This window comes from Rattus rattus, chromosome 11 (assembly GCF_011064425.1).
Source record: "Rattus rattus isolate New Zealand chromosome 11, Rrattus_CSIRO_v1, whole genome shotgun sequence".
Classification (NCBI taxonomy): Eukaryota; Metazoa; Chordata; class Mammalia; order Rodentia; family Muridae; genus Rattus; species Rattus rattus.
The window spans coordinates 98277956-98304356 of NC_046164.1; the positions used below are offsets into that span (position 1 = coordinate 98277956).

At 40.5% G+C, this 26401-nt stretch overlaps 1 protein-coding gene across 1 annotated transcript in view; it reads left to right on the plus strand.

Annotated features, from left to right (window-relative positions):
• Nucleotides 1-1718: 1718 nt before the first annotated feature.
• Nucleotides 1719-26401, plus strand: part of Psme4 (proteasome activator subunit 4) — a 103319-nt gene continuing 78636 nt past the window's right edge. Inside the window, 3 exon segments of the mRNA XM_032916519.1 lie at nucleotides 1719-2131; nucleotides 18343-18483; nucleotides 19191-19307. Of these exon segments, the coding sequence (XP_032772410.1) occupies nucleotides 1890-2131; nucleotides 18343-18483; nucleotides 19191-19307 (500 nt within the window). The 5' untranslated portion in view covers nucleotides 1719-1889.

Consider the following 26401-nt stretch of genomic DNA (forward strand, 5'->3'; position numbering starts at 1 on the left):
CCTGGCATGAGTTTTTTTTCTGACTTAGACCATTTAAGTTCCTGGATGAAAGACATATATAGCCTTACATTTTTAAATATGCCTTAGGCTGTACAATAGCTGGACAACTGCCTACCCTCCATGCTGTTAGAATCTTACCTTTCTACTGATAACTTCAAGTTACTTCTTGCTAACTTCTGTCTGGGCTGCTCTTAACTCCAGTTGGCCAGCCCACATGGCAACATTTTTTATGGCTCAGCTATTCTGTTGCGACTCTCCTTCCCGCTCCTGTGTGCTTCTTCTTCCACAGAGGTTCCTTTCTGCTGCTCCTCCTTCCTCTTCCTCCAGGCACCAAGCCCAGAAAACCTAAACCCCACCCACATCTCTTCCCCCAGCTACTGTCTGCTGGCAACTTTACTTACCAATCAGAACTAACTAGGGGCAGTGTCCCTCAGAGTCTTACCTGCAGACTGGCTTGTCTTTGGGGCAAACAGTTTTAGGGGACCTAAATTAGCACTAAAATATAAACGACATCAGGCCAACCCACTACAAATTCCTGTAAGTCATTCAGCATGTGCACATAGAAAGAAATAAATGTAGTATAAAACATTTTAAAGTGAAAATTTGTCAGGTGTGGTACATACCAGAAATGGCAGGGTTGCCCAAGGTTCAAGGTCAGTTTGGTTTACATAGTATTTGCAGCTCTTAGGCTTATGGTTTAGACATTCTCTTTTGAGATGGTGACTCTTTTTGTAAAATATTTTCTTGAAGTCCTAGGGTTGTGACTCAGCTTAGGAAAGTGGGCTACCACTAGTGAAACTCATAGACCAGCTGGCAATCCTTTCGATCCTTTTTTTCTTTTCTTTTTTCTTTCTTTTCTTTTTCTTTCTTTCTTTCTTTCTTTCTTTCTTTCTTTCTTTCTTTCTTTTCTTTTCTTTCTTTCTTTTCTTTCTTTCTTTCTTTCTTTTTAGCTCACTTTGGCTTTAAACTCACAACCCTCCTGATTTTGAGTTCCCAAATGATGGGATGACAGAGCCATGTCATGTCCTCTCTTGTTACTTTTAAGATCAATCTCGACTCTCCAGCATTTACTGAATAGTCTCAATAAATATATTCACTCCCTTCTGACAAGCAATCTTTAACTAGCCTGAATCTTGAATTACCAGAAAACAAGCTGGCAGCCTCAGTCTTATCTGTCAGCTGACAGACATATCTTCTTCCTTTCTTAATCGAAATAGCATTGCACTCAACCTTACAGATTAATTTAAAAATAACTTCTAGGGAAGTGATATACCTTCATTTAGAATTCCCAGATATCTTGGTACTTATCCAGTATTTACCTATTCCATAAACTTTTTTTTTTAAGATAGTGTCTTATGTTGCCAGATCTTCTGAAACTCAGTACCAAGCGGAGGTTGGCCTAGAACTCTTTTTGCTCATACTGCCTCGCTGTCCACACCCCCGCACCCCCTCCTCCAGCGTGAACGGGTATCTTGCTAGATCCTGCAGGAGAAGCGTGTGGGGAGTGTCTCTGGTTCCTCGCGGGCAGCCTCGCGTGGAAACCACAGCCGCTGACACCAAACTCAGCTGTCGGAGAGAAAGCCGCTGGGTCACCTCCTCGCCTCTTTCCTGGTTCCGCCCCGCCCCGCCCCGGAAGTGACTTGAGGCCCGTCCGGAACCTCCCGGCCCAGCGGCTGCAGCGTCACCAGACGAGCCGGAGCGGTCCCGGCAGAGCAGCCGCTGCCACCGCCAACGAACCGGGTGCCGCGCGGGGTCCAGCAGCGCGCCGGGCAGCCGGGGCGGGGGGTGGGGGGCCCCAGCGGTCGGGCCGAGGGCGAGGCGACGCAGAGGAGGCTGAGCCCGCAGCGGGGCGGGGGCCGAGGGGGCGGGCCGGGGGTGGCCCCGGGCTAATGGAGGCTCCGGAGCGGGCGGGTGGCGGGGAGCCCCCCGAGCCTGGCGGGCGGCCGGTACTGGGCCCGCGGGCCTTCGTCCCGCAGAAAGAGATCGTGTACAACAAGCTTCTGCCCTACGCCGAGCGGCTGGACGCCGAGTCCGACTTGCAGCTGGCGCAGATCAAGAGCAACCTGGGCCGAGCAGTGCAGCTCCAGGAGCTGTGGCCCGGCGGCCTCTTCTGGACGCGGAAACTCTCCACGTAAGTGGGCTGAAGCTGTCGGTGGGCCGGGCTCTTTGTCTGCGCTGCCGCTGCTCAACTTTGTCCTGTCCAGGCTGCGCTGGCCTGGTGCAGGGTTCCAGGGGCGCGGCCAAGCCGGGGGATGGGGGGGGGGGCTCAGTCTCCTGGTTGGTTTCTGTGGGACCTCCGGGTCCTGCTGTTCGCCTCTCACGATCAGTGTTCCGGTCCTTTTTCTCTTCACCTGCCAGGCTCTGGGGAGCCACCGGCGTCCCCGGGTACAGGGACGAGTGGCTTCCATTGGTCCTCCCTGGGGTTCTTGCGCGTGGAGCTGCGGGATAGAGAGGTCCGGTCTTTGGGGAAGCGAATCCTGTCCTCGCTTCTGTGCTTCCTCTGGATTTTTCTTCCTCGTTGATCCACGCCTTTTCGCTTCTCACCGTAGGAAGGAGGATGTAGGGACAGTAAGAGATTGTGTGTGTGTTTTTCTGTGTTACTATGTTTCTTGTGGGACTGGGGTTGCTCTTCTGGCTTCCTGGATTTAATTGAAACGATTAGTTTTAAATGGGCAGTCAGCGCATTCTCGGATTGAGTAGACGTTGATGTTGAGAATGTTGTCTTAGAATTCTAGGAAAGTATATGTTCCTGTTGTGACATTTCCTTGGCCAAGACCTAGCTGATTCTAAGGCAAATAGTGAAGAGTGCTGTTAGATTGTCCCGGGCTTTGTTGGCCAAACTGTGCAGTTTTGAGTTGGTTAGATGAATGTTAACGACATTAACCTCAACTTTAGGGGTTCTTTTGTTTTCTGCACACACTAGCGGCAAATTACTGTGTCAGTGGAATTAGAGCTGGGGAAAAGTAATGCTGGAGCAAAAAGTTTGGAGAGGTATTTGCTCTATGTGCACCTTTACTTTGGCAGAATTTTTTATATAAGATTTTTGCTGTTTTGTTTGGTGCGTTACATATAATTTGGTAAGGCTATGTTTATGCATATGGTTACCGATGAGTGATTGCACAGGACATGTCATTTGTGTTTACCAGGATCTGCTGAGTGAACTGGGTGATGACTCAGGGTTTTATAATGCAATAGTCGGCTGTATCTCTTTATGGGACAATTCTTATGTGCTAATTATTGCGGCGCCTTTGACAAGTTTTTTGAACTCTCCAACGGAAAGGGTGAAAATAGCTCTTTTACTTAAAAGATGCAAAATTAAAGCATTTAATTTGTCTTTCTTATAGTGACCATAAAATGTCAAGATTAGCCGCTCTTTTGACTGGATTATAAAGAAGTTTGTGATATTAAGGATCCATAAAAGTGTAGTACAGTGTAATCAAAGAAAACCCACTTTTTAAAGGACTAAAATTGAGATACTTTTTTGTGTGTTCTCCGTAGGTGTTTGTGTATCTTGGGCACAGTAAAAATAAAATTTGTTAGTTTGATAGCCTTGCCAAAGAATATTGTTTTCATGGAATATATGCAACCTTTTTTTGGTGTACAATATATGTTTATGTCAATGTGTGAAGACATCCAGCCTGGATTTGTGAGTAGAGTTAAATGTTTACTTTTTAATTTCTGGTTAATGAATTTGGTAAATTAGCACTAGGCTTTGTTGCTGTTTAGATGGCTTAAGGGTGATGACTCGTTTTATGTAGATAACCAGCAAGAAGTGCTATCATGTAGAATTTAATTTTGGAATAGTTAAATACTGAAAACTCATTCTTGGAATTGCATTGCCATGTGACATTTTGAATTTGATAGGGCACACTGTGATCTTGGGTGTGTTTCTTCTCTGAGACTATTAAGGTGACCTGTTTGTTTATAGTTGTGTCACCCTCTTCCCCATTTTTAAAAGCCTAGTGTTTTGCTTAACATCTACAAAATCCTCAAGTGATCATATTTGCTATGACCTAGAAGAAATGTAGTAGTAGATTTCATTTTTTGCCAACAATTCTGAAGAAGTGAGAAGGTTATTTATCATGTCCTTCTGTTTGCTTGTGAATGAAAATGGGAATGTTTCCTGGGAACTATTTTTTCTCTGATATTATTTTAATATTTATTAAAGATTAAAAATGGGCTTCGTGTAAAGGAGTTATGACACCCCCTCCCCCAAGGTTTTAGGTAGGCTAGGCTGCAGATTATGGACTTACCAGCATGAGACACCATGGTTGACTTACTTTTATTTTTGAGACAGGATCTCTAGTTGCCTCAGACCTGTTTCAAACTTGCTGGTCTTAACTTCTGACTCCTGCCTTCACCTCCCAAAAGCCAGCCAGCAGTTAATCATTTAGAAATAGCAAATTTTCCTTTTAACTGGTTCTTTGTGCCAGAACCTCACTTTTGGTTCTCAGTTTTTTAAATGCAAAACCTTTTGCTTTACACATTTTCAATATTTTTTTTTGCTCTATTATTATTGTGTATATGTAGGGGTAGTCAGAGTGCAACTGTAAGGAACAGTTCTCTCCTGCTCTTTTACTGTGGCTTTCAGGGATCAAAGTCAGGTCTTTAGAATTGCTTGCCAAATGGCTTTTGCCTGCGGAACAAACTTGTTGATGCTAACCATTTTTATTATGGAAAATATCAAACATGGAGAAGAGAACAGTAATATAATGAACATCACTTATCACCTATAGTGAGTTGCAAAATTTGTGACTGATTTTACTTCTGAGTTCTCCCTCTATCTGCATTACTTTGTCTAAGGTTTACTATAGTCAGACCTCATGGGCAGAATACTTTTAAAGGTTGATTAGTGTGTTTGTCTTGCTACATGTGCACTTGTGCCATTTACTTGCTGGAATAAGTCAGTAAGTGAAGATATACCATATGGACTTTAGGGCTTGAAGTCAGGGTATCAGGCTGGGTAGCAAATGTCTCACAAGTCTAAAAAGGGTTTATTAATGATTTTTCATGCTGAAACTTTTATCCTTTTAGAGATTAGACATAGTTCAAAGACAACAAGTATGGCATGGTATTACTTCTGTTTTAAAAAATGAAAACATTGAGACAGATAGGTTAACACAATATAGTAAAAGTAGCATCCAATCTTTTTCCAATTTTTTTTTTTTTTTTTTTTTGGTTCTTTTAAAGGATTAGGAAGTGTCTTTGGTTTGAGAGACATAAGCGTCTTTGGTTTGTGAGACTTATCAGTGAAAGATTTGTCTTTAGGATGTTCCAATATGCTGTTTCTCTTAGTGTCCCAGTTTTTTGTTGTTTCTGTTGTTCAGGACACACCAGTAAAGGAAATTTTTTCTACCAAAAAATTTGGTGAGAAAATATGATTTCTAAATGTAGCGTTTTAAATATATGTATTTAACACCTGTATTGAGGCATCAAGAAAGGCAGTCAGTCAAGCACAGATAGTGCCATGAGATGGCCTGAAGCCTGGATGTCACTTGTGCGAGACATACTGTCTGTTTTTGTGCAGGATCTTAGAATATCATTGTATGTGAGATGCACACCCAGTTGTGGTCCCCCCGCCCACACACACATTGTGCTGGTTCTGAGACTCTCATACACAAACTAAGCAGGTACCTCCACCCTGAAGTACATGCTGAGTAGTGGTCTTCCGTCCATAGTCTAACAGAGTGTGAGACACATTACCCTACTGTGAATAAACAAATGAACGAATGAATAAATACTGAGAGGTGCTTTTCAATAAACTCAACCTCAGACACCATTTTTCTAATTGTCAACTTTCTGTTATGTGAGATTCATTTGTAGTGACTCTTGTTAATAAAAAATTTTACTATATTTTCTTCACTGAAACTTATAGGAAGCCAGTTAAGGCCTTATTTTGCACAAGCAGCAGTAGCAAACAAAGCCCCTGTATGGTTTAGCACTGGAATGGGATATTAAAGAAACACATAGCGTGTGGATTCCCTTTTGGAGTCTTGGTTTGGCTTATTTCCATATTTCATCTATCCCCAGCCTTTTTCTTTTGATCTCCTTCTTATGCTTTTCTGTGCTTATCTTCCCCTCGTCTACTTTGAGATTTATTTTTACCCTGCAGCCTTCTATGCCCAGTATTTAGGAGAGAGGTACTCATTAGTACTAGAATTAGTCTTTTGTTTTTTGTAACCTAAAGCATTAGCAAAACAAAAATATTCTTAATGTTATGTTTAAAATTTAAAAAGTGAATGGTAGTTTAGATCCATTTAATATTGAGCTCACAAGAAAGTATATCTTTAACCAAAAATTGGAGATTGGGCCCAGGGCCTTCTACATACATGCTATTTGGGCTTTCTTTTACTCAACTACAGATCCTAAGACTTTTGTTTTAAAATTAATCTATCATAGTTTTTTTACTTGTATTTAAAGTTTAGTTATTAAAAAAGTTATATTAGTATCACTAAAATTGTTAACTTAGCTGTATACTATAGCTGTTTTTAGACACACCAGAAGAGGGGATTAGATCGCATTACAGATGGTTGTGGTCCACTATGTGGTTGCGGGGAATTGAAGTCAATCTCTGGAAGAGCAGTCAGTGCTCTTAAACACTGAGCCATCTTTCCAGCCTAGATATATACTTAAAAAAGAAAAAAATCCTTTTGGGAAGTAAAGATTTATTTTGTCTTACAGTTTCATAGAGATTTTAGGGTTTCATGGCAGGAAAGGAGAGGAAGCAGGAGCTCATTGTCCTTTGTGTCACTTGTGGATTGCCGTTGCTGCTGTGAAATGGGTGTGAGAATAGTATTCTATAAACAAGATTTGTTGCAAATGTTTCACCATCTCCCCTTGTTGACCATCCAAAGGCATGACTATGTTAGCAATCTGGACTGATTTCAATAGGTGTTTAGTGGTTTTGTTTTGTTTTGTTTTGTCATGTCAACAATGAAGTGTAGACATTTTCTACAGCAAGACATTTTAGAAACATAAACATAGGTACATATTTTTTCTTATTTCTCCACTTGAATGGATTTCATGAGTTTTGGAAAATTCATTTTAAAAAATAATTTATTTTTATTTTATCTGCATTGGTGGTTTTCCTACATGTTCGTCTGTATGAAGATGTCAGATGCCCTGGAACTGAAGTTACAGACATTCGTTAGTTGCCATGTGGTTCTGGGAATTGAACCCTGATCTTCTGAAAACGCAGCCAGTGTTCTTAACTTCTGACCCACCTCTCTAGCCCTGTTTTGGAAGATTTAGAGTGGATTGATTTACTTTTGCAGTGAGTAAATGGAGCCTGGTAGGCAAGTATCACTGAGTTACACCTCTAAATCTCTGAAAGAGCTTTGTATAGTTTGTGTTCTGAAGGCAAATTGAATACTTGCAGAGGTGCCAGCAAACAATGACAACTTCTTGTTAGCATGTAGCAGATGGAGTTCCCAGATGTAAGCAGGGAAAAGTTACCTTGTAAAAGAAGCAGAAGCTGGATAGGTTACTTTTTTTGATACACAATTGTAGTGAACAGAGGCTCAGGAGAAGCAGAAGCCTAGGACTCGGAAGTAAGGTAAAAGGCTGTAGTTCTTTTTTTTTTGGAGCTGGGGACCGAACCCAGAGCCTTGCGCTTCCAAGGTAAGCGCTCTACCACTGAGCTAAATCCCCAGCCCCGCTGTAGTTCTTTATTTGCCCAGTAGATGGCGACATAGGATCGCATTCCCAGAACAGTCAGTTCTCACTAGCCTCCGGCCTGGCCCATAGTCCTGTGGGCGCGTCAGATAAGGACAACATGTCCTTCTGCTTGCTGGAACTCGGTCTGCTGCATGAACTCCTCTGGGTCGGTGGACTCAATGACTCTGGGAAAATAGGTCGTTTCTCAGAGTGACCGCATCTCTTTAGGACTCCGGGAGCAAATGCTTTGCGGTGGCCAGACCTGGGTTTTTCAGCTACTTTTGGCCAAGCTTATTTGGGGCGTATACATTTCTCCCTCAGGGCACATTCTTATCGAGCTCACACACACATACTTACAGCGGTCCCTTATGCAGGGTGTTTCTTAAATGTTCCATTTTATTTTTCATTGTATTCCTTACAATAAAGTCAAGTTTTATTCCTTAGCTGTACAGGAACTCATCCTTTAACAGCCATCCTTCTGCTTCAGCCCCTTGAGGGTTTTGTGTGCTCTGTTATTAATCCATATCTTCAACCCGAAAACTATTTTAAGGCCCTTTTACTTTTGTGTTTGTGTTGAGATGAGGGTGGCTCCCCAAGAGGTCGGAGGTCAAAGGTCTATTTTCAGCTCTTCCTCGTAAGCTCCAGAGATCAAACTCAGCTAGCCCATCAGGCTTGGTATCCCACCTCCTTTATCTACTGAGTTATCTCCCTGGCCCACTCTTTTTTTTTTTTTTTTCCTTTCTTTCTTTTTTTCGGAGCTGGGGACCGAACCCAGAGCCTTACCACTGAGCTAAATCCCCAACCCCTGGCCCACTCTTTTTAAAATGGGGGCTAGTTGGAACTTTCATTGCATCATCTAACTTCCAAATAATAGGATGAAAAGATGAGAAAATAATCATTAAGGCACGTTAGTAACTCAAGATGGACTGTTAATGACTAAATTTTATATAGATGTATTCTATATTATGATACATTTGGTGGTATCTAATAGGTTTTTGTTGGTGGTGCTATTTGAGACAGGGTCCTAATATACAGCTCAGGCTATCCTTGAACTCGCTATATATTCATGCTAAATCTCTTTTTTAGATAAGATCTCTGGAATCTCTCACTGGCCTGCATAGGTGACGCAGTCCTTGAACTCTTGATTCTTTTGGTCTGTCCCCCTAAGATTACAGGTGGACCCCACTGTGCCCCTTTGCTATCCCACTTATCTTTGTTTTTCCTCTGGATTTAAACCTAGAACATCATGCATGTTAGGCAAGTGTCCCTACCCAGCTTTTCTTAAATGTTCTAAAAAGATTTATTTTATTTGTATAAATGTTTTCCTGTATGAATGAGTTCCTGGTAACCACAAAAAGTGTCAGATCTCCTAGAACTGTAGTTGTTAGCAACTGTGAATTACTGTGTGGGTGCTGGGAACTGAACCCGGGTCTTTTGCAAGAGCAGCTAGTGCTCTTAACCACTGAGCCATCTCTCCAGACTCCTTTTTATTTGTATTTTGAGCCAGCATCTCACTGAACTGCCAGACTTTCATTGTACTTATTCTACAGTTCTGTCTAGTCTTGACCTTGAAGTCCGTCTTCCTCAGCTCTCAGGTTTACATACAGCCTTGTGGAGGCCCTGCTTCAGAAATCTGTTCTGTATGACTCAATTTAGTGTTCATTGCTTTTCACCTTCCAGTGAATTGGAGAGTTGTGGTTTGAAGATGTTTGGCCCATAGGGTGTGGTACTATTAGGAGGTATGTCCTTGTTGGAGGAAGTGTGTCACTGTGGGGGTGGGCTTTGAAGTTCTGCCCATTGTGGAAGAGTCAGTCTTCTGTTTGCCTTTGGAACAAGATGTAGAACTCTCAGCTCCTGAAGTGCCATGCCTCTCCGGTATGAAGATAATGGACTGAACCTCAGAACCAGTAAGCCAGCTCCAATTAAATGTTGTCCTTTATAAGAGTTGGCTTGGACTACCTAAAGACTATACATGGACTGACCCTGGACTCTGACCTCATAGGTAGCACTGAATATCCTAGTAAGAGCACCAGTGGAAGGGGAAGCCCTGGGTCCTGCTAAGACTGAACCCCCAGTGAACTAGATTGTTGGGGGGAGGGCGGCATTGGGGGGAGGATGGGAGGGGAACACCCATACGGAAGGGGAGGGGGAGGAGTTAGGGGGATGTTGGCCCGTAAACCTGGAAAGGGAATAAAACTTGAAATGTATATAAGAAATACTCAAGTTAATTAAAAAAAAAAAAAAAAAAGAGTTGGCTTGGTCATGGTGTCTATTCATAGACAAAAGTTAATCCTTTATTTAAATGTGACTTAAACTTGATCAGATCCATCAGTTATTTGATAAACCAGGAATCTGAACCAAATTCCTGTGTGTTTTCTCCTGGTATTGTTGCCTATCTTAGCTGCTCTGGTTGGAGGTTTGTTTGAGCACAGCCTAGGCTAACATTGAGACCATATCTTAAAAATAAATAAGTAAATAAATAAGAGACAGGTGTATTGGTATTAAAGCCTAGCACTTGAAGGCAGAGGCAAGTAGATCTCAATGAGTTTGAAGCTATCTGATCTACCTGAGTTCTAGGCCAGCCAAGACTGTATAATAAAACCCTGTCTCAACAACAAAAAACATACAAAAGAAAACAACAACAACAAAATATCCAGACAGTGAAACAAGGGACTGAAGAAGTGGCTCAGTGATTGAGTATAGTTCCCAGCACCCCCATCGGTTGGATCACAACCATCCATAGCTCTGGTTCTAAGGGAACTCATGCCCTCTTCTGAATCCCCTTCTTTCCTCTCCTCCCCTCCCAACTTGTGTCTCTCGTTGTGGAATAAATGCCCTCCCAGCCCCGACTTTTAGTGAACTTTGGAGCTAAAAGGAATTTTAGAGACTTTAGGGTCTATAAACTCATTTTAAATGAACACATTGTGATACTGTGCTGGCCTGTATGTGGGACTTTCTCTACCCATTTAGGAAATTAGGCACTGTACTCCCCTGCTGTGATGTGGTCTGGTAGGGGAGAGGTGATCCATCTCCCCACCCCATGCAGTTGGGAGAGCTGACCCTAGGGTCATGAAATTGAGAGAGGTAGTTCTGCCCCCTCATTGTCTGTAACACACAGGAGTGTGGGCTCTATACCTCCTCTGGGTAGCACAGTAGAGCTGTCTTTCATGGAGGGGACGAAGGTGAGCCAGTCTGTGAGCTTGGGAGAGTGGGCCCCATTCCTTAACTAGGCAGCCTAGTGGAGTTGGCTCTGGAAGTGTGGGTGCAGGTGAGCTGGCCCCAAGCACATGAGAACAGGAGATGTCCACATTGGCTGGCCTAGCCAGAGCAGTGCTAGAATATATGCCCTGGTAGTGCAGATAAGGGAGAGCCAGCAGTTTTGACCAGCTCAGCTACCACCAAGGCCTGCATGTATCTAGTACTCTGAATCGACCCATCCAAAATCTTTATCATCTACAAATGATTGAGATGTGGAAGGGGCAGAATTGTCATGGCACAGGGTAATAATAGGATAACTGAGAGGAGTCTTGATTAGAAGCCCGTATTGATGGTGTCATAGAAGCCAGAGTCTCTAACCAGACCAATGACTCATTGCAATGTACATTTGCTAGTGAAGATGTGTGAACAGAGGAATATATTGTGGGACACAGTGACAGACCACAACTTCCATGGTGAAATGTTTTCTATGTTTTTGTTGTAGTTGTCTGCGTGTTTTATTTTCATAGGGAGGTTGCAAGGGGCCAGGGAGATGAGTAGGACTGAGGTGCATGATGTGAAACACCCAAAGAATTGATTTAAAAGGTAAAAAAGAAAAGGAAGGAAGGAAGGAAGGAAGGAAGAAAGAAAAATAAATTAATTAGGCATGGTGGCACACACCTTTAATCTCAGCACTTGGAAAGCAAAGCAGGGAGGATCTTTGAGTTCAAGGTCAGCCTGTTCTGTGGAAGGACAGTCAGAGCTGCACAAGAAACCATAATTCCAAAGGAAGAAAGAGAAAAAGAGAAAGAAGTTAAGTAGAAAGAAGTTCTTTGGGTATGGTAGTTTAGGTAGTTTGAGAACAGGTTGGGCTGTATAGAAACTCAAAGGCCAGCCTCAGCTATTGAATTGGGGAATTTTGATAATTAAGAACCCACCAAACAAGCAAACATGGGCTGTGAGGTTTGACTCTGGGGCCAGGACTGCTACAGCACATGGAACACGAAGGACTTCTTCCATAATGCTGCTGTGCACATCAGCCTACAGTGGTGAGCCTCAGATCTTTCCCTGCAGCACGGGCCTGTTGTTTTTTGTGGTGGGGCAAGTGCTGTCTTGGAATGCTGTAGACAGTGATAACTGACAGGGCACTAATCAGTCCCCAGCTCACAGCCTCTTTGCTACTGGCACGACAGTTTTGTTTTTTCTGTTCTTAGCTCATATAGTCATCAATTACTGATTGAGTTACAAGAATACAAGAAATAAAAATAAAAAGTTACAATTTAATATCTGTAACATGAAACGTCTTAGAAGAGAGTATTGGTAGAATGCTGAGTGAGTGGCACAGATGTTGTGTTACACACTATAAAGGTCTTACTGTGCCAGGAACCAGCAGAGTGCTGTTTAGTCTCTATTTCCCTTAATTCTCCTAAACACCCTTAGGACTATTCATGAATTTAATTTTTTATTTATTATTTTATTTTATTTTATTTTGTTGGTGTTGTTCCATATTGCCCCTGAAAGAATGAGGCTTACTCAGACTGTTTGGGATGCTGTAAGTTCCATAAATGGGATGATGTTAGAGCAAATATTTCTTTCTTCCTGTTCTGGAGGTTGAAGTTCAAGGTCTTGGTTATGTCGTGGATGGGCTCTGGTGGGATTAAGGTAGGATTTTTAATTGAGTAAAGTGGACTTCAGAAATGTCTTTTAATTTGGGGGATTTTAATGTGGGGAAATGGGTGAATGGGTAAATGGGCCATATAAATATGAAAATTTATATTCAGGAGCATCAAACTGAAATGATTAATTTTGATGCAGTATGCCTCGAGGCTGTTTGTTATTTATTCTTATGTTTCCATTGCCTGATGCACATAAATAACATCCAATAAAACATTTCAAGAAATTGTTTCCTGTAATTTTTTAGAGTGCTTGCATAGAACGCACAAAAATTTTAGTTCTTGCTCCAGAGCAAAGTAAAACAGGGCATCACAGTATATGTCTGTAATCCCAGGACTCTTCCTGGTTGGAAGAAGAGATTTCTTTTATCCATAGTTCAAGAGAGAAATAACTAGAAAAGAAGAGTAGCATTAAGGCCAATTTTGCTGAGTAGTATTTTGGAAGCTGTCTTTTAGAACCAGTTTGTTTACTGTGACCAACTTTTATTGTTAGTTTGAGGGCTTTTTTTCGTGGGAGGTTTTCAATTTTGCTCTGTAGCCCAGTTTAGCCTTGCTCAAATGCTCCTGTCTCATCTTTCCAAGTGCTAAGACTGCTGTGTTCATAAGCTCGTGCTACCATGCCAGGTCTCCGTGTTACTTAGGAGCTACTGCTAGTTTTCTTTGTTTTTGAAACAGTCTTAGTTTTATCCTGGACTGCGCTCAGAAGTCAAGTCTTCCCCCAATTGAGCCCTAACATAACACTTTGACACCATAGATTAACATCACTTATTCTTTAAAATGGCATTCTTGGCTGTTTAGTGGTTCTTTGTATTTTGGACAAGGTCTTCTATAGCTCATGAATGGAAAAAAAAAAAGAAAGAAAAGAAAAGAAATAAAAAGGAAAGAAAAGGGGCTGGAGAGATGGCTCAGCGGTTAAGAGCACTGACTGCTCTTCCAGAGGTCCTGAGTTCAATTCCCAGCAACCATATGGTGGCTCACAACCATCTGTAATGAGATCTGATGCTCTCTTCTGGTGTGTCTGAAGACAGCTACAGTGTACTCATATATAATAAATAAATCTTAAAAAAAAAAAAAAAAAAGGAAAGGAAAGAAAAGGATATGACTGTTCCTGGGTATGGTGGAGGAGAAAGTTTATTGTAGATATAAGGAATAGCCAGAGGCAAGAACATCTAGGAGAGTCCTGGGTGGTCATAACCCTCCCTGAACCATGTGGAGAGAGGAGGAGGGGAACCAAACACAGCAGTTAGAAGGTCAAAGGTACAAAACAGAGCAAGTAACCAAAATGTCTGGATTATATTGGGAAGAGCATCTGGGAGAATGGCATCCCAGGCCTTGGGTTGGAGGGTTCAGAGTAGAGGTTGGGATGTGCCAGCCACTCTGTAACAGGTAAGGACTAAGGGATGCTGGGAGAGTCTGGAAGCCAGGTCCATTTTGGCATGTTAAATAGACCTCTCAGCTGCTTGTCTGGGTGTGTAACTTCACATCTCATAGGCTGGCCTCCAATCTGTTGAGTAGCTGTGGATGACGTTGAATTCCTGATCCTTTTTACTATATTTCATAAGTGTTAGAGTTACACAGTATGCTTCCACACCTAGTATGTTTCGGCTACTTTTGCTTAACGTAATGTGTAATTTATGTACATCTTGGTACATGTATTCATTGTATGCACACTGTTGTGGAATTTCTGGGTCATTGAAGAGGGCCCTGTGTTTAATTTGCCAGATAGGGTTAAGCAAGTTTTCCTAGGGTATTTGTGTAACAGATAAATGAGCTGAATCAACATAAAAAGAACATTTCTTTTAGTTCATAGTTTTCTGGGTTCCTGTCCATGACTGGGTCCATTCCTCCTAGGCCATTGCTGGTAATAGAGGTAGAACTGGGAGGCCTAGGGCACAGCAAACTGTCCACCAACAAATGCTGCTGACAGTTTGCTAGGTAGGGAAGGATTATATCACCTCCTATGAGGGGATGCTCTTAATGGCATAAAACTTTACTTAGCAGGCCCTTCTGCTTGAAATTTTTCACTATATCCCAGTTATGCCAAGCTGGAGACTTGCATCTTTGAAACATGCAGGCCTTTAGGAGACATTGCATTTTCCATCAGTATCATGTCAAAGGTCCTCTTGATCTAGGATGTTTCCCAAACTGGATGTTTTTAGATGGTCTGCAGCTGTGAATTGTTACAGTTTTAATGTGCTTTTACCATTTATAATGGTGATGATGTTAAATATCTGCTTGGTAGTCATCTGAAAGGCACCCTTTGGATGTGAATGAAAGAGCTTGTGTGTGTGACACGCACATGCACAAGCAAACGCACACCAGCTTGTTTCTGAAATGCCCTGGCTAGCTCAAAGACTGGGCAGTTCTAATCCTCTATCTGACTATCTTAGATTTCCCTCCGGTACTCCTGACTCAACACCCCCTAAATCCATGATCAATCTTTGCTGCCCTGTTCCTTCTGGGTGTCCCCCTAAATTTTGCTGCCCAGGACACTTCTGTGTAAGCCCTTTTGGGAACCACATTCCTTCTCACCTACATTTTGGATAGGATTTTTACTTCTGTAGCTCTAAATTTGATCTGTTTCCCTAAGAATCATGGAGATTTTTTTCTCCCCTCTTCTGAGTCTTGACTGGAGCAAATCTAAGGGACCCACCCTGTTACCCTTTGCCCAGCCATTGGCTGCTGGCATCTTTATTGATCGATCAAAAACCAACTGGGGGCAGGGACCTTCAGCCTTTGGATGAGCAGATTCCCAATTAAATCAAAGCATTAGAACCAATCCCCAATAGGTACCTGCAAAACATTCTTTGTCAGATATGTATCCCAATTATTAAGTTTGACTTTTAATTTTTAATACTATAATATTAACGGTATGATTTCTCAAGCACCATGTACTTATTTGTTTCCTGAGATAGGGTCTTTTACTGACCTAGAACAGAGGGCCAGGCTGACTGCCAGCAAGTCCTAAAACTCTGCCTGTCTCTGCCTCTTCAGTGCTGAGATTGCAGGGGTCATTATTATACCTATTTTAAACAAACTTGGGTTCTGGGGTTGATATTTTTCTTTCTCCTAAACAAGCACTTTACTAACTTACATTTACTTTATCTAAAAACCAATTCAAATTTTTTTCTTTTTTATGGTTAGTACTTTTTGTATTCAGTGTTACCACTCTAGTTGATGGTATGATCCTGAGTGAGAGGAGCCTGAAACTGAGGCTCACTGAAGTCTCCTGCAGTAGTAACTTTATCCAGAGCATTAGACAGTTTATATTCTGAGGCTAATTTGAAGATTGAACAGGGTCATATGAGCAAAGGTCACATGTTTAGGCTTTATACAGTCAAGGACAACTTGTGCTTGGAAACATCATCTAATAATAATGATGAAGTAAATCCACTCCTATTCACTCTACTTGAGAGGAGGGGCTTGGAAGCTCATCCCAAGAACAGCTTATATTATGGAGGAATGGAAGTTAGAAGTCTCTCATTTTGTTTTCTTGTCGCTTTTTTTTTTTTTTGACAAATTCTCTGAATTCATATTCATTCTTTCTCTCTCTCTCTCTCTCTCTCTCTCTCTCTCTCTCTCTCTCTCTCTCTCTCTTTTTTTTCTTTTTTGAGCCGACTACTAACAAACTGCAAGCACACATACCCCTCCTCCCAGAAACCATCTGCAGCTGATAAAACCATGTCCTCTAGTGCACAGGATATAGTCAGCTGCTGTGGTTAGTCCATAGCAGCCCCAAAATGAAAACATATTCTTATTATTGTGTTTTTAAAGAAACCAAAACTCCAAAATTCTCACTGTAATCTGGTATAAACCAATGAAGGAGGCAACAACACATCTCCAGGATATTTTGGACTAGGATGGATTTTTATATGATAATTCCTGTCCTGAAAAGAAGGTTTATGAAAGAGGATTTAAAATTAATGCTTGCTTAATAGTGTATTAAAACTGCACCTTCATGTGTTCATAAATAAGAATATACCTTGAAACTGGCAACCAAACTTTGTAATATAAGAGTCACCCAGGTGGTATTGGCTTTAAAAATATGAAGGAGTCATGAAGAACAACTGAGGCAGGGCTGGAGTTCCTAAAAAGAGAGTCCAGTTCCAATGGCCAAAGAGCCATGTTGGCCAGGTGCTTGCTTATAAAGACAAAAGCACAAAGCTTTGTATCTTCCTCCTTTATCCAGTTGTGACAAGCACATACCCTGATGCTTGTCCTGTGTGCATTTGGGTCAACCAATCTTGTTTAGGGAAATGGAAATGTGGCTTGTTATGCTAATCCCAAAGCTAGGAAGAGAAAGACCACTGATCTAAATCATTATGGACAAATTAATTAAAGCAATCAATGTAGATCAAGGTTTTTTATTTGTGTACGTATGCTACCCGCCAAACCCCAAGGGTGGGGTTTGAGAGGTAAACATTGGATGTGAGTGGGTTTCCAAATGGGGGAATTGATGGGGCAGGGTATGTAGGGGTGGGTAGCGTTAATAAGATAGCCATAACAACCCCTTAGAAACAAGGCTAAGGTTGCAAGATGTTTATAAACAACTTTTTGAAACAATGACATGCTTGCCGTTTCCTGGAATTGGCACTACCAGAACCATTTGTAGTTAAGGTTGCAGCTGGGACATAGAGACAAGAGACAGGCAATAGGAATGAGGCTTGATAGTCTTTGCTATAAGATAGCTTTGAAACCTAAGATGGAGGCAGTCTGGTCCTCCCTTATCTCACATGAACAGCAGCTACCAGCATCTAAGTATCTGTCCTTGACCAAGGGGCTTTTAGGTGAGAGACATTTTTCGTTTTGTGGATCTTTTATGTAGTTATTAAAACTTAGAACATAACTTTGGCTCTCACAGAGCCAGCCTGATCTACATGGTGAGTTCCAGGCCAGCTATATAGTGAGACCCTGCCTAGAAGAGAGCAAGGGACACGAACACTCTTCATTATTTTTAAGCTTGCTTATTGCCAAAACTTTTTCTAAGTTAAAAATTGAATATGTGTACTTTTAAGATAAACTGTCGGTTCATTTTTATTTTGTTTTTTTGGAGAGTGGGTGTCACTATATAGCCTTGACTGGTCTGGAACCCACTGTGTAAATCACTGACTATGAACTTTTGATATTACCTGTCCTTTTACTGCTGGGATTATGTGGGTACACAAATGGTAGGGGTATGGAGGTACAGCTTAGTGGTAGAATGTGTCAGGCCTTAAATTTACTTACAATGCTGGGGATGTGATCTGATAAGACAACAATGTTCTAAATTGGCTTTATTATTAAATGCTTGATAATGTGTTGATTAAAGTACAGAATAATTGTTTTGTATAAATATAAAATATTTAGTAGTTTTTAAAATTAAGGTCCACATTCATGGTTGACTTTTTATTCTTTTTTTTTTTTTTAAAGCTGTGCGTTATATATTTAATTTCTTAACATTTCTCAGGCAGGAGTTCTTTTTTGAAGGGTCTTATGTAATCCAAACTGGCCTTGAATTCCTGATCCTCCTTTATCACTTCCCAAGTGCTGGTGTTTTAGATAAGCACCACCATGCCTGGCAGGTTGTCCATGTTGTAGCACGTTACAGGATTTCCTTTATAAGCTTTTACACTTATTTGATTTCCTTTTTTTATAGACTGAGCAACAGATTTTATCGTGTGTGTATGCACGTGTGCGTGTGTGTGTGTGTGCGCGTGCGTATGTGTTTCTGTGTATTTTTCCATTTATTATAGCATGGAACATCAGCTTTGTATAGACAGTGTAGTAAGGAATATGAATGTCTAGATTAATTTTTAACAGCTTTGTTTTCCTTTTGCAGTTATATTCGACTTTATGGGAGAAAATTTAGCAAAGAAGATCATGTTCTTTTTATTAAGTTATTGTATGAGCTGGTATCAATTCCAAAACTAGAAATCAGCATGATGCAGGGATTTGCCCGTCTCTTGATCAACTTATTAAAGTAAGTCTATTTTCTGTTATTCCTGGAAAGATTTTGCTTTTTTAACTTCAATGAATGAGAATCAGTTTTGAGAAAAGAAGAGAACAGTTTCCCAAAGTTTAATTGTATGTTTTGATTTAAAAGTTTATTTTCTCTGTGAAGGTTTTAGTTGTACATGCTCAGCTATTGGTGGTTAGATTTTATATATGCTAATTGTTTGCTCCATGGGGTATAAACCATTGTTGTACCCAGTGAAGAGTAGAAACCACACATGTGGTGTACCAAAATGGAACTTCAGAGCCGGAAAGATAAGAGGGCATTCTCTGCTCTAGCAAAGGACCCAGAACCTACATGTATCCATAATTCCATTTCTAGGATATCTCTCGCCTTCTTCAATCTTTGAAAGTACCAGGTGTGCATGTTATACACACAGGCAAGCAAAACACACACAGAAAATAAATCTTCCAAAAAAATGTAAAATTATGAAATCTCTTTAGAGTAGTAGTAATGGTGGCACAATTTTAAATGTGCTCTTTAATAGGCACTGCTTGGTGTTGAGGAGCACCAAGTGCTTCCTTACTTCATTCTACCAGTGAGTGGCTTTGGGCAGAGACAGGCAAAACAAACACTGTGATTTTTTGTGTAGTAAAACACTGTCCTTTTTGTGTAGTATACTTGATAATCATGCACCTGTATAAATGATTGCATATATTTCTCTTCTTAATTAGAAAAAAGGAACTTCTTTCAAGAGATGATTTAGAGTTACCATGGAGACCACTTTATGACATGGTAGAAAGAATATTATATTCCAAGACAGAGCACCTGAGATTAAATTCATTTCCTAAGTAAGTATTAAAGTACTTCTTTGAGGCCTGGCCACCTGTGCTTTTAGGGGATTGAATACAATGAGGAAAAATGGGTTAAAATAAGCAAATGCATTTTCCTTGTTTTGTTTTTTTATTTTTTTATTTTTCTGAAATAACTCTCTTTGCATAATTGTGGCTGTTCTGGAACTGGAACCCACTACCTATGTAGACCAGGTTGTCTTTAAATTCACCAAGACTCACCCACCTTTGCCTCCCTAGTAATACCATTAACGGTGTGTACTACTGTGCCCAGTGCAAATTCATATTTTAATGTGTTCATTTCTATGTAACTTGACTTTTCCCTTTAAAAGCTACTTGAATCTGTATTTTTTTTTTCTCAAAGCTTTTTCACTGAGACATTTCAGACACTCACTCTCATCATTCTTTTGTTATTAGTTGCAATTGTTATCTGCCAGTCTCTTTTTTTTTTTTTCTTAAAAAGTTACTTGTTTTCATTTGTGCATGTTTGTGTGAGATTGTGTGAGCGCATGTGCACTACATGTGTTTAGCAGACTTTGGAGGCCAGAAAAGGGCATTGAGTCTTGGAATTGGAGCTGCAGGTGGTTGTAAGCCTCTATGTGGGTTAGGAATTGAACCTGGGCCATCTGTAAGAGGTGCAAGTGCTCTTAACCACTGAGCCATCTTTCTACAAACCAGTTCCCACACCCCAACCTGGCAATTTAAGTATTTTAATTCATTAAGTAAATGTTTTAAGTAAGGGGCCTTACATCTTTCATGGGGGATTCACTATATACAATTAGAGAAATGGCGGGTTCTTCCACCCCCCACTACAGAACAGACTTGCTCATCCTCCAAGGGCTGGATTTTCACATGCCTGAACAAGTATCAGTGTTACTATGCCAGTTATAAACTTTGCCAGTCCTTGGTTTTTGTCATTTCCTAGTAGGGTTTAAAACTACAACTTTATAGAATAATACATAGCTAGGTGTGGTAGGCAGATCTCTGTTAGATCAAAGTCAATCTGGTCTACGAGTTCTAGGCAGCCAAGGCTACCTGGAGACCCTGTCTCAACAATAGCAAAAAAGAAAAGAAAGAAACAAGAAAATTCATCCTTGTCTAGTGTTGTCTTTTTGAGATAAAGTTTCAGATTCACTCCAGAACCACGATTAGCCTTGATCTCTAGATCATTTATCCCCGTTTTGCTAGAGCTGGTCTGTGTTGCTGTGTTTCATACTATGTTGTAGAAGAATGCCAGCAACATGAAACTCATGTGTACTAGGGTGTGTGAGAATTGCTGGAGACTGAACCTAGGGCCTTGTGCCTGCTGGTCAGGTGCTCATACCAACTAAACTGTCTTCAGCCTGGCATGATTCTGTGTCTCTACCAACTGCCAGTTTAATGATTTGATGATCCTTCATGCATCAAACTCCAACATCAAGAGGTTGAAGCAAGAGGTTTGCCATGAATTTGAGGCCAGCTTGGGTTACACAGTAAGTAGAAAACTATCTAGGGATACAAAGTGAAAACCGGTCTTTAAAAACAACACATTGTATTAAGACTATCAGATGTTCCACTAGATATTCAGATTTAAAAAAAAAAAAAAAAAGCAACAAAATATAGTTGCTTTAAACATATTTCTCAGTGCTGGAATTATAGAAGTATGCCACCATACCTAGCTTCATACATTTCGTTGTTGTTATTATTTTGGGATAGATCACAAATTATAGGGTATTTTATGTATCTAGCTTTTGGCCACTAAAGGTTGTTTAGGTTCTCCTCAGTCACTATCCTTTAAAAGTGCCCTATGGTGTACTACAGAGCTCAGTATCTTGCTCTTTGCAGAGAACCTAAATTTGGTTCCCCAGTTCCCATTGCCTTTTTGGGTCACTCACAGTGATCTACTGTAACTCCATCTCCAGGGAGATTGGATGTGTCTGTCTTCTATAGGTACCTGCTCTTACGTTTGTGTGCCTATTCCCACACCCACACATGCACATAATTGAAAAGTAATAAAAATAAATCTTTTTAAAAAGTCATTAAAATACCCTGTGAGATTGGGGTTTATTCTGGTGGAGCACATGCTTAGCATGTGTGAAATACTAGGTTCAAATATCCTGCCCTGCCAACGCTGACACACACGTATGCCCACCTTTCAGCCCATCCTGTTTCCCATATGTGGCTCAAAGACTCAACAGTATTCCACCTGCCTCTGCTTCCCCAGAATTGAAGGCACATGCCACCATCCCAGCAGTCTTTTGCTTTGATTAATCATGCCCTTTTTCCTGTTTTTTGATTTTGTAAGAACAGGTCTTTCTAAGATGTGAGCCTTTTTTCTGTGTCTGGTCTTCTTTTCACTTAATACACCCTTCCATGTTCCCAGGGCTCTGAGATAAAGTATGTGAGGTATTTTGTGGACGTTTATAAAGTGTTTTGTTTTATATATTCCTATCTGTACTAGGTTTTTTCTTCATATATGCCTCAGACTAAAATTGGTGCTCTTAGAAAGTCTAACTATATTGAGACCCTGACCTACAGTGATTGACACATAGTATTGTGTAACTACCTTTCAGGGACTACATTGTAAAGTGTCCTGTTGATTTGTTACTTTGTCTCTCTTTAAGAAATTCAGTTTTGAAAAGTCTGGGTGTACATTAATTACATTACACAGCTTTTATATCAGCACTGGGGAGACAGCTGTCTCCTAAACAAAGGAATAATATTAAATTTATGAATTCAGTTTTGAAATACTTTTTTATTTCTTGACCTACCTCCTTTCTGCTTCCCTTGAATTGAAGACTACTGTTATAGGCTCTTAAGCAGAAATGCCAGAGTAAAAGAAATGTTCAACATCTTTAGTCATAAGGGAAATGCAAATCAAAACAACCCTGAGATTTCTCACACCAGTGAGAATGGCTAAGATTAAAAACTCAGGTGACAGCAGATGCTGGTGAGGATGCGGAGAAAAAGGAACACTCCTCCATTGTTGGTGGGATTGCAGACTGGTACAACCATTCTGGAAATCAGTCTGGAGGTTCCTCAGAAAATTGGACATTGAGCTGCCTGAGGATCCAGCTATACCTCTCTTGGGCATATACCCACAAGATGCCCCAACATATAAAAAAGACATGTGCTCTACTATGTTCATCGCAGCCTTATTTACAATAGCCAGAAGCTGGAAAGAACCCAGATGCCCTTCAACAGAGGAATGGATACAGAAAATGTGGTACATCTACACAATGGAATATTACTCAGCTATCAAAAACAACGACTTTATGAAATTCATAGGCAAGTGGTTGGAACTGGAAAATATCATCCTGAGTGAGGTAACCCAATCACAGAAAAACACACATGGTATGCACTCATTGATAAGTGGCTATTAGCCCAAATGCTTGAATTACCCTAGATGCACAGAACACATGAAACTCAAGACGGATGATCAAAATGTGAATGCTTCACTCCTTCTTTAAAAGGGGAACAAGAATACCCTTGGCAGGGAATAGAGAGGCAAAGTTTAGAACAGAGGCAGAAGGAACACCCATTCAGAGCCTGCCCCACATGTGGCCCATACATATACAGCCATCCAATTAGACAAGATGGATGAAGCAAAGAAGTGCAGGCCGACAGGAGCCGGATGTAGATCTCTCCTGAGAGACACACCCAGAATACAGCAAATACAGAGGCTAATGCCAGCAGCAAACCACTGAACTGAGAACAGGACCCCCGTTGAAGGAATCAGAGAAAGAACTGGAAGAGCTTGAAGGGGCTCAAGACCCCATATGTACAACAATGCCAAGCAACCAGAGCTCCCAGGGACTAAGCCACTACCTAAAGACTATACATGGACTGACCCTGGACTCTGACCTCATAGGTAGCAATGAATATCCTAGTAAGAGCACCAGTGTAAGGGGAAGCCCTGGGTCCTGCCAAGACTGAACCCCCAGTGAACGTGATTGTTGGGGGGAGGGCGGTAATGGGGGAGGGTGGGGAGGGAACACCCATAAAGAAGGGGAGGGGAGGATTAGGGGATGTTTGCCTGAAACCGGGAAAGGGAATAAACACTCAAATGTAAATAAGAAATACTCAAGTTAAAAAAAAAAAAAAAAAAAAAAAAAAAAAAAAAAAGTAAAATAATAATAAAAAAAAAAAAAAAAAAAAAAAAAAAAAAAGAAAGAAATGCCAGAGTAACCAGTGAGTCACACGGCAATGCTTGTTCTTCCCAGCACTTCATTGTTCTGCTGAATTTCAATAAGGGAACTGTTTGGATAGTTATTGTTTTTCTGCTTAACATTGTTTTGGTATAGTAATGTTGCAAGCTTTTATAGTCTAGAATAAGGTTGTTAGTTTTTACCAACACTATTTCTTAACATCCTTTAACTTATAAGGAACCATTTTATTTGACTTGCTTTCTTAGATTTGACATTTTGCTTTCTATATTTCTTAGATGTATTTTGACATATTTGAAACAGCTTTGTCATTTGACAGCTTGTTGTACTATTTTTAGATGACTTTTAAAAATAGAAGGGCTTCATTTGTTAAGTGTTGGTCTTTCAGCTCTTCAGCTCTGTGTGTACCTGGTGTGTTTTGTTCTTATGGAAACCACTGCTTAGAGTGCCATGTATTTCATTCTGTTTTAAAAATTGGTCGTGCTTAGAGCAAAGATAATCAAAACATTTCTCTCTCTTTCCTTCTCTTCCCTTCCCTTCTATCTCAGACTTCCAAGTACTGAGATTGTTGGTAATTGAAAGAAGTTTTTAGAGTTTTTGTTGTTTTAAAACAAGGCCTCCATGTTGCCCTGTCTGCTCTAGAACTCACTATGTAAATCAGGCTGGCTTTGAACTCACAGAGAACTGTCTGTCTCTGTCTCCTGGGTCCTGGGACAAAGGAATGTACCACCTTACCTGACTTGGTAGGGTTTTTAATTCATTACAAAATACAAAATTGTATTTCTGATTCCTGTTTTCTATCCATGTCCTGTCACAACTTAATGTTCTTGTGAAAACAGATTTTAGTATTTTTCCTTTGTAAGTGTTTTTCCCTTATATATTTTAAGGCTACCATGTATACTATTTTGCATAGTAATATGCCTGTAGGAAAAATTTGCTTAGCTAACTTACTTACTTTCTCTCTCTCTCTCTCTCTCTCTCTCTCTCTCTCTCTCTCGCTCGCTCTCTTTTTTGAAGGGCAGGTACTAGGGCCATGCTGTGTAGCCTAGGCTGGCCTCCAGCTCCCAACAGTCCTGCCACCACACCTGACCTGGTACTCAGTTTTTAATTACCTGTGTATCTCTATCCCATTCCCATTTGCGGTTGTTAGCAATTGAGCCCAGGGCCTTGACTTGCTAGTCAAGTGTTGTACCACTGAGATCTACCCTCATCTGGCTTTCTCTAGTCATTCAACAAAGGTTCATTTGCTTTTGTTGTCTTGGTTTTGTTTTTTGAGACACATTTATTCATGCAAATTTTTAAAAAATCAGTTTCCGCCTTTCCAGGAACTCTGCCTGTGCTCTTGGCTAGGCTCCAAGATCAGTCAGCGCTGGTTTCACTCAGCAGGCAAGGGCTTTGCTAAGCCGCCAACAACTGCCCAGTGGATAGAAAACAGTAGACAGTTTTATTATTTTAAAACTAGCCAGATAATGCAATGACTGATGGAAGAATTTCCTGTCCTAATCTTATCAACTAGCTCCCCTCTGTCCTCCTCCGCCCCCACTCAGGGCAGAGACTACAAACTCTAGGGGCCCCAAGACCTACATGTCTGTAGCATCCTCTTTGCTCCAAAGCCTGATCTGAATCCCTTTTTCTTTGTTTTCCTTCTCTTCTTCTATGACCTGGAAGTCTCACTAAGGGGGAAAAATACTACTTAATTATGAGTTCAAGACAGGGAAAGAAGGAATATACCATTATTATTGTTTCCCAATTCATATGTAAAAAGAGCAAATAGAATTAGTCTGACAGAAATTTTAGTTCAGTTGAATCTATGAATACTTCTGGGCTTATTTTTATTTTGAATATGTCATGTGTCATGTGTTTGGGGGGGGGTTTATAAGTAAATCTTGGGCATGACTCAGTGGTTAAGTGTTTTCTTCCAGAGGACATGAATTTGATTCCTTGTACCTACATGGTAACTTAACAACCGTCTATATGCAACTTCAGCTTTTGTCTTCCATGGTGACCAGGCATGCAGTGATGCAGAGACATACATGCAGACAAAACAATCATACACATAAAATAAATGATTCTTTAATTTTTTAAAAATAAAAGCTCATCTTATCTTGATAGATACAAAGAACTAGGAGAGTCAGTCTACAACCTCCATGACCTTGAAGTTCACCTTTTAGTAACTGGGAACAGAAATAGTTGACTCTTCCTTGTCCTGTCTTGGTACAATCAGAGAACATTAGTTGAAATTGAAGTGCAGAGAAAAATTCACATGAGGCTCAAACTGGGACAAGAGCTTAGGAATTCACTTTTTGTACAGAATAGTAAGGTGATGAAAAGAAATTTCTCATTGGGGTGTTATGTTCTGAATCATAGATTCATGATTGATAGCAAGAGAATTGCTGTAACAGTAAAAGGTGCACAATTTTTTGTTTCTGGGAAGTTGCACGTGCAATAGTTTTTGCAAAGTATGAATTAATAGTTGCTAATATTTGCTGTGATGCCTAATAAATGATTTTGAGCTACCCAACAGTTTTCAATATATTATCTCAGTTAATTTTAAAATAGCTTTATGAGAGGGTAGGTATTATCTGTCATGATGAAAAGTACTAAACTGTAATAGTATACTCCTAGGAACAGTGGACTTGGTTTTCAAATTCAGATTTGTCTGACTCTTAGGTTCAAACTGAAGCATTGTGTTCTCCATGGCCTTCTTTTGTAAATGAACTCTCATTTCTAAGAGAAAATGGGGTGTGAGAAACTCCATCTAAAGTTTAGTCACTTTTAAACATTAGCAGTTTGAGTTACTAGTTGAGTACTATAAATTTCCAACATTTGGAATTTATGTAGTGATTATTCACTCCCTCTAAAAATTAGTAGCATCTAGCCTTAACCTTTTATTTTATTTTTAAACAGAAACATTGTTCCCTTCATCTTGAGAGATTACAAGAATCACAA